Source organism: Aedes albopictus, chromosome 2 (assembly GCF_035046485.1).
Source record: "Aedes albopictus strain Foshan chromosome 2, AalbF5, whole genome shotgun sequence".
NCBI lineage: Eukaryota > Metazoa > Arthropoda > Insecta > Diptera > Culicidae > Aedes > Aedes albopictus.
Window position 1 is genome coordinate 33,730,235 of NC_085137.1, and position 17,964 is coordinate 33,748,198.

Below are 17,964 nucleotides of genomic sequence, written 5' to 3' on the forward strand. Positions count from 1 at the left end.
AGTATATGTAAAGTCTAGCTTTTGGAATAAAGTAAAACTTCCATTCGGTTGGTTAAGCCGCAAAAATCGATAATTAATTAATTTAATTAAATCTTGAAAGGTTTCTTTCAAGTGTTCTAGTCATCATTTCTTTAGGGATTACTGCTGGAGTTCTTTAAAAGATTCCTTCTGGGATTTCGTAAAGGATTCCTTTATGCTCCAGGAATTTCAACTTGTATTTTTCAAAGATTTCTGTGAATTTTTAAAATCTTGCGGGATTCTTTGAGGTATTCGTGTCAGGATCCCTGCTGGGATTCCTCCAAAGATTCTACCCGCATTTTGACATTCCTCCCGGGATTTCTTCAGGGAGTACTGTTGAGCTTCCAGCCGGGATTCCTTCCGTGACTTCTTTAAGGATCCTATCAGGGATTCTGTACAGGATTTCTTTTGTGGCTTTCAAGGATTCCTTCCGAGAGTGAATTACAGTTTGAGAGTGAGAGAGTTAAAGAAAAATAGAGAAACAGGAAGAAATAGGCTTTTTGATGCTTTAAGATATCTTTGATGTCATCTGACAGTCATTTTTTTTTTCTACAGTAGTTGTCCTCCCTTTCACTAACTGTAGATGTTTTGTATATATACGGATCAGAATATAATGATGGTATACAATTTGCGCTTAAATAGCGCTTGAAAAAATATCAGATGTCGAGGATCTACATTGAAGGTATTTTTTGGAACTAGAACCATAGACTTCCAAGTTTTTTTTTGTGAAATCATGTTTATTTTATTGAAACTTGACTGTTGATATTTTTTTCATGAAAATTACAATTGTAAGGCACCTTAGACGTCAGTGGGTTAAATTTAGGTTTCTCTTTTTAGATACATTATCGTTATTATGTGGCTCATCGATAAAGCATACACTGAAATAAATTTTGTTGTTGTTACCACCGAATCCATGGTAAAATTAAGAACTGTACCAACAATTTTCAACCGAATGCAAAATTCTGTTAATTGTACTGAAACATTGTCAATATAACCATGCGTGAAGTACCATTGACTAAAAACATTCTTGATGTTACTATTTTGACATTGTATTTTTGACCATGTTTATATAAGACGCGCAACATTCAAGTCTATATGGTCGAAATTACAATGCCCAAATAGTAGAACCAAGAATGTTTTAGGTCAACAGTAATACACGCATGGTAATATTGACAATGGTTCAGTACAATTAACAGAATTTTGCATTCGGTTGAAAATTGTTGGAACAGTTCTTAATTCTACCATGGATTCGGTGGAAACGACAACAAAATTTATTTCAGTGTAGCATAAACTTGGTAGTTTGGGTTGATCTTGGGAGCGGCTCCTTTCGAAATGATGGCGTTTGAATAATAGTCGAATTATTATTTCAGCCTTTTGTATGCAATTCTCAGCAGCATGGTAGATCGAACAAAAACTGAATTTTTGGGTGGTTTATCATTTTTCATGTAGTCAAAAGAGCCCACATATTGTTCACGAATAAAAAATCATGAAACAGTACAAACAGTACAAAATCATGAAACAGTACATGTTCGTGAACCCTATCCACGAATTTGAATCATGAGCCACCTATATGTGAACTGTTCGGTTACAACATCAACAGTCCCCTCGTTCAAAATCGAATATATTTTGGAGCTACATCTTGCGGATGGTAGCATGGCGGCGCACCTTCTTCCGCTGGACCTTGATTATAAAAGGAACACTGTGACAGGTGGAAGCTCTCTTTTTGTGCTGCAAAGGTGGACATCGGACGTCAACGAATAGGTGTAGCCAAAACAAAGTGAAAATTAGAAGTAGTTAGAGAAAGTGAAGTTTTGTTAAAGTTTAAGTTGAAATAGAAGAGAAGTTAAAAGTAATAAAGTGAGTTTTCGTTAAGTATTTCGCGTGTGAATTACTTACCAGAGTAGTGTTTGCCGCCATCCGAGTGCCATCCTTGGGAAACGTGCCTGAAAGTAAGAAGACTACTTACCGTCGTGGGAACCATCCGATTTTCTCTTCGCCGCTGCTCGCTGCGTTATCCATTGGTCCTTCGAGCCGGATGCGTTGACCTCCGCTATTCCGGTGATTCTGCATTCTGTGAGCCGCTATCACAGCCTCTAGAACCTTCGGGAAGGTTCCCCAACGGACCCGCCATCTTTCCCCCTGGATCGGTTGCAGTTCAGCTGAATTTGATTGTTCAAGGCAATAAAATTGCCTCAAGAAGGTAATTATATCTCCATCAACTTCACCTTTCTATCTGTGTGTGCTACGCTGAGGTTTTGTCCCCAGATTCCATCATGTCCACCGAGCGCCGCATAAAGGCTCTCAAGCTGAGATTGAAGAGCCTAATGACATCGCTTAACAACATCAAGGTGTTCGTCGATGACTTCGACGAAGAAACTCAGCTCAACGAGGTTCCGGTCCGTTTGGAAAATCTAACCAAACTTTGGTCGGATTATAGTACCGTTCAGAACGAACTGGAGTCGCTCGACGAAACGTCCCTGGACACACACCTGAAGGATCGAACCACTCTTGAAACGACGTATTATCAGGTCAAGGGCTTCTTGCTGGCCCATAATAAAATGCCAATTAACCAGTACCCAAGTTCTCCAACTCATTCAGAAACGCATTTCCCTTCGTCGGCATCGCAGGTGCGATTGCCGGATGTAAAACTGCCGGTCTTCGACGGGAAATTGGAAAATTGGCTAAACTTTCACGACCTGTATATTTCGCTCGTCCATTCTGCTACGGGGCTTTCCAATATCCAGAAATTTTATTACTTACGGTCGTCGCTGTCGAGTGCCGCACTTCAACTAATACAAACAATCCCTATCAGCGCGAACAATTATCCGGTAGCATGGAAACTGCTATTGAATCACTTCCAAAATCCAGCACGACTAAAACAGTCGTATGTAGATGCACTGTTCGACTTTTCTCCTCTGAAACGTGAATCTGCAGCAGAACTCCACAGCCTTGTGGAAAAATTTGAAGCCAATGTGAAGGTGCTCCAGCAGCTTGGCGAACGTACGGAATTCTGGGACGTGTTGTTAATTCGGATGCTCAGTTTGCGCCTTGACCCAACCACCCGAAGGGACTGGGAGGAGTACTCTTCTTCCAAAGGAGCTGTCATCTTCAAGGACTTGATCACGTTTCTTCAGCGTCGTGTGACTGTCCTTCAGTCCATCAATTCGAAGCCTATCGACCTTCAACTCTTCACCCAGCAGAAGAAACCAGTTCAACGGACCGTCTCTAGCCATGGAGCCAGCCAGGTCAACCCTCGTAAGTGCATCGCATGTTCAGAACATCATCCGCTCTACATGTGCCAAAGCTTTTCTAAGATGTCAGCCGAGGAGAAGGAAAAGGAAGTTCGTCGGCACCAACTCTGTCGAAACTGCCTTAGAAAGGGTCACCAATCCAAGGAGTGCTCATCATCTACCAATTGCCGTAAGTGTCGCGGCAGACATCATAGCCTACTTTGCGCAAACGATTCGTCATCCTCTACCCCGAAGCCTGCCAATTCAATGCAATCCAAGCCACCCGTCGTTACTACTCCGGTCAGCGATTCTCCGACTACCTCGGTATCCGCGAACCTTGCCGAATCGATCAGTTGTGCCTCCACTGGTCACTGCCAGAAAACCGTCCTCCTGGCCACTGCCGTTATTATTCTCGTCGATGACAATGGCGTTGAACACGTTGGTCGAGCCCTCTTGGATTCAGGCAGCGAATGTTGCTTTGTAACTGAGAGTTTTTCACAACACATCAAGGCGCAACGGAAACGCATCCACCTACCAATCAGTGGGATCGGACAGGCAGCCACACATGCAAGACAGAAGTTTACGTCCACCGTTCGTTCCCGTGTTGGAGCCTATTCCGCCGATGTTGAATTCCTCGTCCTACCAAGGGTTACAATTGATTTACCAGCAGCTGCGGTCGATACTTCGACCTGGGACCTGCCACCAGGCTTGCAACTAGCAGATCCGTCGTTTGACAATACCAATCCCATTGACATTATTATCGGCGCGGAAATATTCTTCGAATTGTTTCGTGTTCCTGGACGGATTTCCTTGGGTGATCATCTTCCGGTGCTTATCAATTCTGCTTTTGGTTGGGTGGTGTCGGGAAAATCCTCAACTAGCGTATCCACCTCGCCTGTCGTCGCTAACCTCGCCACCGTAGCTGATGTCCACCGGCTGATGGAAAAATTTTGGACAATAGAAGAAAGTGTCTCTACATCATACTCTGTCGAAGAACAAGCCACTGAGGACTATTTCCTGCAGACTGTATCCCGCACATCAGAGGGCAGGTATGTCGTAAGATTGCCGTTCAAAACCGAGATTCTACCCCACGTCAGCGACAACCGTCGCACTGCCGTTCGCCGTCTACACTTTCTGACAAATCGACTTGACCGCAACCCGGAGTTTCGCCAACAATACAAGGAATTCATCGACGAATATAGAGACCTCGGACATATGCAGCGCATCCACGACTATGAGGACCCATCTATCAATCACTATTATCTTCCTCACCATGCTGTGGTACGGGAAGACAGCAGCACTACGAAATTGCGGGTCGTCTTCGATGCGTCCTGTAAGACGCCAACAGGACCCTCATTAAACGACGCGCTTATGGTCGGGCCAACAGTGCAGGAGGACATTCGATCAATTACGATGCGATCTAGGAAACATCAGATCATGATCGTCGCAGATATCAAAATGATGTATAGGCAAGTTATCGTGGACCCCAGAGACACCCCAATGCAACTCATCGTGTGGAAACCAGCTCCCGACCAACCCATGGAAACGTATGAGTTGAAGACCGTTACGTATGGAACAGCTAGTGCGCCGTTCCTAGCCACTCGGGTGTTAAAACAACTGGCGGATGATGAAGGCTCACAATTCCCGATAGCTGCATCAGTTTTGAAAAAGGACTTCTACGTTGATGATCTCTTTTCCGGTGGTCGAAATGCAGCAGAAGTCATCAAACTCCGAGACCAGCTAGAAGCTCTTCTGGCAAAGGGTGGATTCCAATTACGGAAATGGGCGTCGAATGACGAATCCGTTCTTGAAGGTATTCCCAATGAAAATCGAGCTGTAAAACCTTCCGTCGAGCTTGACCAGGACCAGGTGATTAAAACTCTCGGGCTGCATTGGGAACCCGCGACGGACTGTTTGCGATACCGAATTGAACTGCCACCGGAGAGGACCGACCAGCCCCTTACTAAACGGCAAACGTTGTCCCTCATCGCTCGACTGTACGACCCGCTCGGTTTAGTGGGACCCGTGGTAACAACCGCGAAGGTTTTCATGCAAAACCTATGGACACTGAAGGACGACAATGGAACGCCATGGAGTTGGGATCGAGAGTTGCCATCGGAATACCGAGCACATTGGAAAAGGTACCAGGAACTACTACCGATGCTCAACAATCTTCGTATCGAGCGATGCATTTTACTTCCATGTGCTGAAACAGTGCAAATCCACATATTCTCGGATGCCTCCCAGATTGCCTACGGTGCCTGCGCCTACATAAGGTCCATTGATGCTGTCGGTTCGATCAAAGTTGCTCTTCTAACGTCGAAGTCTAGGGTGGCCCCTCTAAAGCGAACCAGCATTCCTCGTCTCGAACTATGCGGAGCATTGGTGGCTGCGGAATTGTACGAAAAAGTGAAGTCATCCTTGCAGATCGACGCAGAATGTTTCTTCTGGGTGGACAGTACCATTGTGCTCTCCTGGCTGAACGCTTCACCTTCCGTGTGGACTACATTCGTGGCTAACCGAACATCAAAGATTCAACTTGCCACCAAAAACTGCAGATGGAATCATGTGGCCGGAGTGGAGAATCCAGCAGATTGCGTTTCACGAGGGCTCCCTGCAGACGTTATACTGGATACCGATCTCTGGTGGCACGGACCAAAATGGCTCCAACAACAACAATCCTGCTGGCCAATACCCGAGACCACCGATAATCGTCCTTCAGAAGCGATGATTGAAGCTCGTAGAACATCGATTGCAACCGCATTGGCCTCCACTGAACCATCATTTGCTGACCAGCTTGCCGAAAGAACTTCTAACTACCAACGTTTGGTTCGAATTGTTGCATTTTGCCGGCGTTTTATTCACAATTGCCAGAAATTACCCAGCAGAGACTCACCATCGACGGCTCTACAGATTGACGAGCTAAGCGAAGCCGAAACCATAATGCTACGCCTTGTCCAGCAACAATCATTTCCAGAGGAGTGGAAACAGCTCGAAAATTCATTACCTGTCGCCTCGAAATCTCGCCTGAAATGGTTCCATCCCTTCTTGTCAACGGAGCGACTAATACGGGTCGGTGGTCGACTTGGAAAGTCTGGGATGCCGTACGACACTAAACACCCAATTCTTCTACCATCATCGCACCCCATTTCGCTACTTTTAGTCCGCAGCTACCATGAAAGGCACCTCCATGCTGCAACACAATTGCTGGTGAACCTGCTGCGACAACGGTACTGGGTTATAGGGGCCAGGAAATTAGCCAAACGGGTCACCCATAATTGCATTACCTGCTGCCGAGCACGTCCAAGGTTGTTACAGCAGTTCATGGCTGAGCTTCCAGCATCCAGAATCACGGCGAGTCGCCCTTTCACTATCACAGGAGTGGACTATTGGGGACCCATCCTACTAGCACCCACTCATCGAAGAGCATCTCCAAGAAAGGCCTACGTCGCTATCTTTATCTGCTTCAGCACAAAGGCAGTACATATAGAGCTTGTAGCAGACCTAAGCACTTCCAAATTCATACAAGCATTCCGTCGATTCGTATCTCGCCGTGGATTGTGTTCCGAATTGCACAGCGACAACGGCAGAAACTTCGTCGGCGCCGCGAGAGAGCTGCGTGACCTTGTCAACAGCACAGCACACCGAAACTCTATCGCCCAGGAATGCACTAACCAAGGAATTCGCTGGTTCTTCAATCCCCCAAAAGCTTCCCACTTCGGAGGTCTTTGGGAATCCGCTATTTGGTCTGCTCAAAAACACTTCGTACGTGTCGTCGGAACTCACAAACTCGCCATTGATGACATGGAAACATTACTGTGTCAAATCGAATGCTGCTTAAATTCACGCCCTATCGTACCTCTCAGCGATGACCCATCCGACTATGAACCTCTCACTCCGGGGCATTTCTTGACGGGATCGCTGCTGAAAACTGTTCCAGACAAGGACCTCAGCAGTATTCCAATGAATCGGCTTCACAGATGGCAACAGGTACAGAAGCTATTCCAGGACCTTTGGAAGCGGTGGCACCAGGAATACTTATCCACTCTTCAACCGCGCGCAAGATGGTGCAATCCTCCCGTGCCACTTGCGAAGGATCAACTTGTCATACTGCGCGACGAAAATGCAGCCCCAATGCACTGGTCGATGGCGAGAATTCATGAGGTACATCCAGGTTCCGACGGAGTAATCCGAGTTGTGACGGTTCAGACTCCCACTGGTCGATATGTGCGCCCTGTATCAAAAATTTGCCTCCTACCGACATCTCCAGACCAAACAACGAAGGAAATGAACCGCATCAGCTCTTCAATCGGAATGCCAGCAATCCAACGCTCTTCAGATCCAGAAACCTACAATGAGAATTTAAATGCCCTTCATTAGAGGGGACAAGGTAAGCACCTGTCCAATCTAATCCAATTTATCAAAACCCGCTACCGGGTCTAATGTTTACAGATCAACTCCATCATGTTTGTTGTCATCACGTCACCACCAATCGTCGCTTTGACGTCTATTCATTCATCGAGCTGTCATCTTTCATCGACCACCCATCCATCGATTATGCTGCATGGACCAACGAAGAACGATCGACACCTGCACGGAAAACCAAATGATACCCAAATGAGAAGCGGAATGGAAATTGATTTCGTCGTTGCCATTGAAGTGCCAGAAACAGCGTTCCTGAGGGGCCAGCATGTTCGTGAACCCTATCCACGAATTTGAATCATGAGCCACCTATATGTGAACTGTTCGGTTACAACATCAACAGTCCCCTCGTTCAAAATCGAATATATTTTGGAGCTACATCTTGCGGATGGTAGCATGGCGGCGCACCTTCTTCCGCTGGACCTTGATTATAAAAGGAACACTGTGACAGGTGGAAGCTCTCTTTTTGTGCTGCAAAGGTGGACATCGGACGTCAACGAATAGGTGTAGCCAAAACAAAGTGAAAATTAGAAGTAGTTAGAGAAAGTGAAGTTTTGTTAAAGTTTAAGTTGAAATAGAAGAGAAGTTAAAAGTAATAAAGTGAGTTTTCGTTAAGTATTTCGCGTGTGAATTACTTACCAGAGTAGTGTTTGCCGCCATCCGAGTGCCATCCTTGGGAAACGTGCCTGAAAGTAAGAAGACTACTTACCGTCGTGGGAACCATCCGATTTTCTCTTCGCCGCTGCTCGCTGCGTTATCCAGTACAAGAAGCGAGAGTATATCTGGTTGAAATTCTATATCAAAACATGGAATGATGATGAACCTGGGCGTGTTAAACACTGAAGACGACCTTATAATTGAGGTCAAAATACGTATCTGTCAAAGGATGCAAGTTTTTAGTGGAATTAAAAGGAACAGTACTTAACACGATTTTCTTTTTAAAACATGCAATCTTTCTGATAATTTTACGTATGATGAGAACGTAAAGAGAGTTTGTGGGGTACTGAATGAAAAATTCAAATACTTTATCAGAATTCATTATCTTTGTAAAATCTAACTTCTACAGTTTTTTAACGTTTAGTTATGCTACACTTGGTGAGTGCACTCTTTATTTGATTAACTCTGACCGAAAACCTTTGCATTATTGTTACCGTTCGGTTGACCTAGTGAGGTCGTTACGTCAAGAAGAATACAAAGAAGTCCTAAATAAGCCATTATGCAGTCACTTCATTCTGCTCGGGAAGCAAGACTCTGCAACACTGCTGTTGTTGCTTCCTTTGGTTACCGGTACGATGTCCAGTCAGTCAGTTCTTGGATCTGCTTCTTCTCCGCTCCATTTTCCATCTCTCCACTGCTCCACCGTGCGAAATAAGTTTTGAATTACCATTTTCCTGCACGGTTGAACAGCGTTCAAACATTGTGAATTATGATAAGCCTCAAATCGCTCCCGTCTTCCTTGTCGTCTTGGCTGTCATCGAATTTGGCAAACTCGACGGCTGCTGCCACTTAACAAATGTGGCCACATTCACAAACATAGGTAGGTATCAACCAAACAGCATTCGCCTTGGTCGGGAAAACTTCTAAGTAGATTACACTAATCACCACCGCGCTGTGTATCATTTGCAACAGAGCAAATTCCAATTCGGTTGCCGTTTCTGTGTTGCCATTCTGTGTAATCTGGTTCCTCTTTCCCGGTCTCGTCCCGGGTGGAAATGAACTCCTTCCTTGAATCTGCTACTTGAATATTTAGACGGGAAGGCAGACCGAGAGCCGAGAGGATCTTTGCTTTTGTTTCGGAACTCTTTATTTACTTATCCTAGATTCCCTGCGCTCGCTCGCTCCGGCCAAGGCGGCAAATACGGAATACGTCGTCGTCGTTGTTGTAGGTTGCTACTTCTACAATACTCCCTCCATAATCAAGAGTCGACTTGGAGATTGGGGTGCTCTGGGGGCCCGAACAGCCAGCAGTCAGTGGCGAAACAAAAGACCACCTCCAGGCATGCTGTCTGCCTTCAGCCTGCCTGCCTGTCTGCATGTGAAAGGAAAATGTATGTGGAACATTTTGTTTTGTTTCGTTTTTTCTTTCGAGTAGGAACTGGATCTTGGGGAATGTGTGGATAGGGAAATATAAACTAACTTGTGTACCTTTTTTGGATTTAGTGCTCGTTAATGTTCCCGGAAGGAAAATACGGAGTCGCTCCGAGTCTTTGTCTAAGTATTTTTCACCGGAGATTGGAAAGTTGGGAAACATAATTCCAAATATTAGTTTTTCATCATACAGCTTGGTTAGTGGTTTTGACTGGGGGATGAATCATACCATTTGGAGTGAGCATGACATTAGCTTAGCATCGCCCATGTTGCTCATCTTTGGAACTCTATATTATTAGAGTATATTAAACTCTTATTGTGATTTTGACTAAAAACAGGAAAATACTTTCTCATTTTGCCCACTGAATAAATGTTTAGTTTTCATTTTATAAAAAAAAAAACTTTTACTGCGTCATAGGTTTTTGCTAGCAGATATTGTTTATATTTTTTATATCATTTACCTACTACATATTAGATATGTATATAAAATTCACAGCGTCAGATATCATACTTCATTGCACAATGATCCTGATCCAGGATATTTACAAGGACAGATGCATACTGCTCCTCCGAATGATTTTTAGGCAAACATGGTCTTCTGCAAAGTAGTGTCAAACTAATCTACCCTTCCCATCCCTCAACTGGCGCAAGGACGTTGCCAGGGCAGCACTCAGCCGTTGGAGGATTGCGTCAGTCTTGTCTATATGAGTCGGAGATTAGCCTCAAATTTTTGTGCTTTGCTAATGGACAATTGGACAATTGGACTCAGTATCAAATAAACCTAGAATCAATTAATTCATTATCGGATTGCTTTTGATATCCTTGTAAACGCGGAATACAATAACTCATCATCGGATAGCTCCTTATATCCTACTCTTCTTTGCCGCAACGAAATTTTTTGAGGTGATCTGATTTTTAAGACACGGAAGTTTAGAATTTCTAAGACTCACAGACTCACTAGAGTCACCTAGCGAATAAACCTTGATTCAACTAGTTCATTATCGGACAACTATTCTTGTCCTGATTAACTTTGTCGAAGACTATGCACGTAACCCAAGAACTTATGCTAGGTACACACTGTTCAAGTTCACTGGAAGCTTGTGGTTCCGTGAAGTCGTTGAAAATTACTTCGGATTATTAGAAAAGCAAGTTGAATCTAGAAGGCATCTGGATAACCGTGCTAGAGGAACAAAAGCAGGGTTCATAGATCTAGCAAATATTTCCGACACAACAACGATTTGGATGAGATGCTGCATATTCCGCGTGGAAGGGAGTGAATCTAGACCCTACACTAGCAGGATTTTACCAGAAAGTCCGTCAGGGTTTCTTTCTGGAATTCCTTTATAAATACGTGTTACGTGAATAATATTGAACCCTACAAATGCTCATTATACTTTTCACAACGAAAAATAAATAGAACATTACAAATTCACATCAAAATATAACATCACCAATTCACACTTACAACACAAAAACTAAAAATGCCCGGTTATCCACAAAGGGATAATTTTTAAGAGATGAACCAGCCACGGGCTGAAAATCTCTCTAATAAAGATACCTAACCTAACAAAGCAGCGCTTGAAATTGAGTGAATATGAAGCAAACGACCAGTTATCAGCGCCAGCAACCACTACGAACGAATACGCAAAGTGAGCGAAGAAAACCCGAACCAACTGCGACTGCTGTTCCTCATCGGTCGGTTCGCTTGTGAAGCAAACTGACTAGTGATCGTTCATGCTCAGCTGCTGCGGTGAGTGTGAAGATAAGGAAATGATTCAGTGGTTTTATTTGTTGCTCACAACTTGTAAAAACAATCATTCTGTTGGTATGGGAAAGTTGTACATGACGATTGTAATCGATTTGATTTGAGTTTAAGTTATTTGCACTGTAATAACGGGATAAAAACTTAGTATATTCATTGCCGTATACGCCGGCGAAGAGAAAGATTCAGAGAGCCACTACGCATATGAAGCACCGTTTCTCACTCTCAGTAATAAAATTGATTGCTCATGCTCCCACTTGCTTCTGAAGCATGTTAGCCAATGAAGGTATACAGCTACCGCTCTGGGTTGAACAGCGTCGGTCAAAGAGGAGCAAATTTTGATTCGTCGAGGGGAAAACGCTTCATTTTGCAAGCACTGTAACAAAGGGATAACAATTGGCTTCTTTAGTGATGTTGAGATAATTCCATATTCTGAATCTGCATGCCGAACTGAGCCGAAATCTAAATTTTCATGAATTTTGGTGGCCGGGAACCTATTTAAAAATCAATTTGAAGTTTGTATGGGAACAATTTGTATAAAATTAAGGTGAATATATAACGAAGCCACACCTCGAATTTTCAAAAGCACAAATCTGAAGAACCGAATGTCGGTTTGAGCTGAAAAGTTGATCGATTGTTTACCACCAGCGGGTAACCAATCGATCAACTTTTCAACTCAAACCAACATTCGGTTTTTTTAGATTTGTGTTTTTGGAAATTCGAGGTGTGGCTGCGTCATATATTCACCTTAAAAAATCAATACAATTTTCAAAATTTAAAAACCCAATTTACGATCACAGGATGACGAGATTTCATTTATTGGTTTTGGTCATTGGTCAATCCTAGAACAGCCTCATATCTCCACTGTATTTTATGTTATTGAGCTATGAATCACCACCACTAGTTTCCTCGACACTGGTATAATTTTGCGAAAAATGTGACTGAGTAGTCGCAGAAATAAAGTCGTGAACAACCGGAGCTTGAGAACATTTTCACCTGTTCGGGAATAAAAACTCGTGTGGTTTTGTTTTCGCAATTGGCTTCTTTAAAAATGTTGAGATAATTCGATATCCTGAATCTGCATGTCAAACTGAGCTGAAATCCAAATTTTCATGAATTATGGTGCCCGGGAACCTATTTAAAAATCAATTTGAAGTTTGTATGGGACCAATTTGTCGAATTACCCCTCGTCGCAGTTTGACTGGGCAGAGCTGTCAAACAGTTGCTCAGCTGTCAAAAGAGGATTTCAAAAAATCTCTTTGAAATTGATTTTAGGTACCAAGATAAGGTTCTAAAAATCTGAAAAAAAAATCATAGTGGCTCAGAAAAAGGTGCACTTTTGTATAAAATCAAGAAATCAATACTTTTTTCTTAATTTAAAAAACCCAATTATGCCAAAAATTAATCCAACACAAATTTGTACTCATTCAAGTGGAACCATTTATCCAGTTATCCAATTCTGATCGGGATTCAAGAGAGCGCTGTTAAACCAACTTCAGCCCAATTGCAATGAACGGACGGTCCGGCATATAGGGAAGTGGGACCATCTCGACAGGAGTCCTATTTTTTGCACTTTTCTACTATAACTCAGCTAATTTTGAACCAATTGACACAATTTTTGGAATGCAATGAGATACGTATAGTATCTAGCCGTGAAGAAAATTTCAAGTCAATTGGTTTGGAATTTACTGAATTATTGTGAAAAGTGCCCAAAATACCGTCCACTGCCCAAGTGGCTCGCTACCCTACACGGGGGCAATAAAAGAGACTTCTTTTCCACTATATTTGACATCTGCCGCTTCTGTTCTGTTCGGAGTTCTGTTGGCTCTTCCTTCCATACTGAATGAGAGAGCCAGGCAATGTTACAGTAGGTATTGTTGTGTGGCACTGGCACTGTCGGAATTTTCCTCATTTTCTTGTCTTGTTGCTTTCTGCCATCTACGGACCTTCGTTCGTTGTTTCTGGCTCTTCTTCTGCTGCGTAGTGAGATTGCAACAGACTGCTGGAGGAGCGATTCAGTGTCGTAGCTTGCGGGATTTGTGGATTATACCCTAGTCGGAGATAAATCCAATCCCCGAAAAGTACACCACTGCTGCGCTGGTCGCCTGTGCAAAAATTGTATCAGGAAACCTTGCCCTTTACTGTCGTCGTCGCCGGATGGCATGGCATTGATAGTGGGTAAAACACAGCTGAGACCAGAGCAAATACGTCTTCACTTATAGTTCGACTGGTCAGGAAACAAGACACTATCACTGTATAGGAAGCGTTTACCAACTCGAGGTAGGAGGGGAGAACCCAGCTAGAACATAGCCGCACCGAAAAAGGGTTCAGGCGTTCAGCCATGTGTGTCCAGTCCATTTGCTTACGTCGTCGTTGTCGTCCCCAAGCACCTCTTTTCGAAGAATTCTTCGTCAAGTGGCCACATACCGTATGCGTGATAATGTTTGCACCATCGTCAAATAAAATTCCAGTTTGACTTGTGAAGACAATGTATTGTTTTTTTTTGCAGGAATTCAAGCTATTACTCATATCCTAGTAAGCTGTGAATAAAAAGTGTTGATTATCTTAGTTTTACACTTGCATAATGACTAAGTGGCAACCTAGCTCGTGATTTGTCCACGCGCAAATGTCGAAAAGTATCCGTGGTAGTGTCAAAGTCAAGATTAATAATTTTTAAATTTATTTTTTTATTTTGACATTGCATAATGGTGTAGACATTGGCACACAAACAAAAGTTATAATAACTATTGATTCTGGAATTTGGTACGGATCGATAGTTTTTCGGAAATCGAAAAAAACGGAGGTTGCGTTCGGGCAAATTCAAGACTTTCTTATATGGCGCTACTCGTAGCTCCTGGATGCCATTGGTAATAATGTAAGTTTTTTTTTCTATGGTCGAAGGATCATAAAGGCCACCGTAATTTTCCTTTTCGAAATGCCATGCCGTTAAGTCGCTGATTTCGCGTTTCTTTGCCATTTTTCTTATTGAGCGCATATAATTCACCCAAATCTTATTTTTGGTGGCAGCGATAGCTTTCTTAATCCATGTTAACCTTGGACGACCAGTGGACACCTTCGGGAATAGTTGCCCTTGCTTTTTTTCGGTCTAAGACTGTTTTACGGATCTCCTGAACACTCCTGAAATGTCTTTTTTAACATTTGCGCGTGGACAAGTCCCGACTACCGCTGCTACCCCTACATGGTGCAAATTTTAAACTTAAGAAATCGGATTTTTTTACCCGCAACCTACTGTGATATGAGTTAGAGCTTACGTACATGCAATAAAAACCAAGACATTGTGTGTACAGGTGATATATGTACCTTATTTGTACGATGGTGCAAACATTATCACGCATACGGTAGGTCCACTGGTTGATGTGCACACGTTCTAATATTAGAAGAGGACCCTCTTTTGACTTCTTACAGGCTAACCTTTTTATTCGATACCCTCTGGGGATGGTCGATCCAAACGACGACGTGATCTCGCCTATCTTCTAGATCGAAATAGGTGGCCAGCTGATAGTGTAGGCACCGACAGCTTCGCTTTGGGTCTTGGACCCTTCCATTCCATCACTCTGGGTTTGTTTCGTATCAAACTTGCATGATAATGCTTTGCCCGTAGGTACCCTCTTTGTGCTCGTCCATTTCGTTTATTCTTCGTCCTCACACCAATAACGAAAACATCCAACTAGAACGAACTAGGAGGAGAACGAACTTCAAACAAACAAACGAAACAGGTAAAACAGCATCAGTGCCAGTGGTGGTGGTGGATAGGACCTTGCCACAGGAGAAGGAAACACATTTCACTGGAATGCTTTATTTCCTTTATCAATTTAATCCGAAAAGAATCACAATACATTTGGGGTTCGTTTGCCGGGATGTGTGGCTGTGTGTGTTTCATTCTTCCCAGTATTGAAAGAGTAACCGCAAATAGTTCCTGAATTTTGTTCGTATCTGATGCTGAAGTTGATGATCATTAACATCACCAACAAAGAGTAAACTAGTTCGTATCATTTGGGAAGTGTTTGTTCCTTGAATGTTGGATAAAGGGTCCAGAAAATGAATTTATTTTCTTTCCTTAAATTTACGTCACAATATCGAATTGAAATCTGATGATAGAAAATAAATAAATGTTCTGGGCCCTTTACCCAACATTCAAGAAACAATGTATGTAACTCATTCGTGATGAACCAGCACAATTGTGCTGTTGAGCAATAACAGTTTTGCATAAAGGTTGTCCCGACTCAAATTGCACCACGGAAAATAGTGTATGACATTTGACTGCATGCATCAAAACGGCTGATTTTTCAACCAGCAGCAGTATATTATGTGTAGATCCCACACAAATTTCATCGGAATCGGGTAAGTATTAACGGAGATATCTCTGACGATACCCTCCGACGAGAATATTAGATTTTTGGAATCTTGTACACTCATTCTGAAAATATTTCAGGTTTCAGGCTATAACTTTACTGTTAGTGTGTCAAAACGTCTGAAAATTTGACTATAAGTTTTCAACACAATCAATATTAAGTGGTAAAATTTCCATTGAAATCGGTTAAGTGCTTATTTTTGCAAAATTCAAAACTCAAACCGCTTCAGAGTGAATTTTAGGCACTTCTTAACTATTTGAAAGTCCGTTTGCACTATTTCAACTATAAAACTGTCAATACTGATGCGATTCTCAATAAAATAATAACATGTTTTCAATCAAAGTTTGAGCCATTTTGGCTTAACACTTTCAAAGTTTGAAAACTTTGAATGTCACAATACAATAAAACAATTTTGCAGATTGTAACTTCTGGCTACATATACGACCAAAACTTTTTATCCGTTTGACCAAATCGAATGAAATTTTAATACAATATTTCTATGTACATACCTACAGAAAAAAATCATTGTAATCGATTCAATATTTCTAACTCAAGCGTTACATAGGTATATGTAAAACATTTGTTATTTTTATTCTTTGTTCGTACAAGATTCCCAAAATCTAAATTTTTCACGTTGGAGATATCTCCGTTATTACTAAACCGATTCTGATGAAATCTTGATGGCATCATCTACACATGATAAACTGTGAGTATTTCTCACTTTTGTTGTGATCCAACCCGAAAAACGGTTAAACAATACAGTTACTGTATCGAAAAGTAAATATATATGTTCAAGATGCCTCCACCTCGAAGCTAAAATCAGATGCTATGTTCAGATGTTCAGATCAAAATTATTGAAATTATGCTTTTTATAATACTTCCTTCCTTTGTATGATTCAATTCAATTCAATCTATTTTTCTGTAGTTAATTGCATTACTCCAAAGAAAAAACTTAACAATTCAGAGATTTGGAAAACCTTACAACTGAGAATAGTTCAATTTCATTAATAGAGACGCATGTACAACATTTAGAAATAGCTACGGGTAGCTTTTTTAGGGAAAACGAGTTTTCATAGTAAAAAAACCCTAGATCTCAAGTACTTTGTATGTGTATTGAAAAAATCGGGAAAATTTTCAATTCTCCGTTAGCAGTTATTTGCGCACTTTGTATACCAGTGCTTAGAGAATAGGTTAATGATTAGGATTCAAGAAGAAGTAATCATCGATAATTTTAAAATGCTTATCATGAGATTTGTACATTTAAAATCTCGAGTTGATGCAAAAGTCGGCCAATATTGCGGGGCCATCTTGGGATACTAACGAATTTGTCTTTAATAGTTTCTTTGTTTGGCCATCCCCTTGGAACACATTGATGGAATATCTTGGAAAATCATTGATAAAGTTTTCAGAAGATGTTAAAATGGATGTCATTGAGTGATTTTTTGGCCGAATCCTGGTTGATGAAGAAATTTTGAGCGATATTATCCGAGAAATTTAAGAAGAAAGGTTCAGAGGATTATTGAGCGAGTTTCTGAATAGATTTCTATGAACATAATTGCGGGTATTTTCTTCGTACTTGTAGTAGACCTGTTCACTTTAAAACTGTTTTCTCCGATTAACTTTTACAGTTTTTGCTAACGTAAGAACTTCACGACACACACGAGACGCGAAATGAGACAAGACATAACACTTATCGTTCTTACAATCGTCATTGTCCTGTAGATGGGCTAGATCACGCCCGAAACCGGTCGACGTAAAGGTAATTTTAATCTTTTCTTGACGATTGTAAGAACGATAAGTGTTATGTCTTGTCTCATTTCGCGTCTCGTGTGCGTTTTCTCCGAATCTCCGTCAAACATCAAATTCTAAATTCACATGCAAAAACAAGTCGTCAGTCCGAAAATGAGCCAAATTGATGGAGATTTAGAGGTGTATCAAATCCATTTTGTGTTTTTTTAAGCATTTTCGCAGAAATTTACTTCGATGTCCACAAAATTACACCGAAAAATTGTCTGAAAAACCGTTAGAATATAGTTTGAGCAATACTCCACAACTTTTATCCACAACACTA

The 17,964-nt window shown here is 42.0% G+C and overlaps 2 protein-coding genes across 2 annotated transcripts in view; one reads left to right on the plus strand and one right to left on the minus strand.

The window, feature by feature from the left end:
* LOC109621731 (ras-interacting protein RIP3) overlaps positions 1-17,964 on the minus strand; it is a 1,021,901-nt gene that overhangs the window by 983,723 nt on the left and 20,214 nt on the right. The window lies entirely within an intron of this gene.
* Positions 2,292-5,979, plus strand: LOC134286013 (uncharacterized). The gene is made up of 2 exons (XM_062847573.1): positions 2,292-5,706; positions 5,807-5,979. Exons 1-2 carry the CDS (start codon positions 2,292-2,294, stop codon positions 5,977-5,979), a joined length of 3,588 nt encoding a protein of 1,195 aa, XP_062703557.1.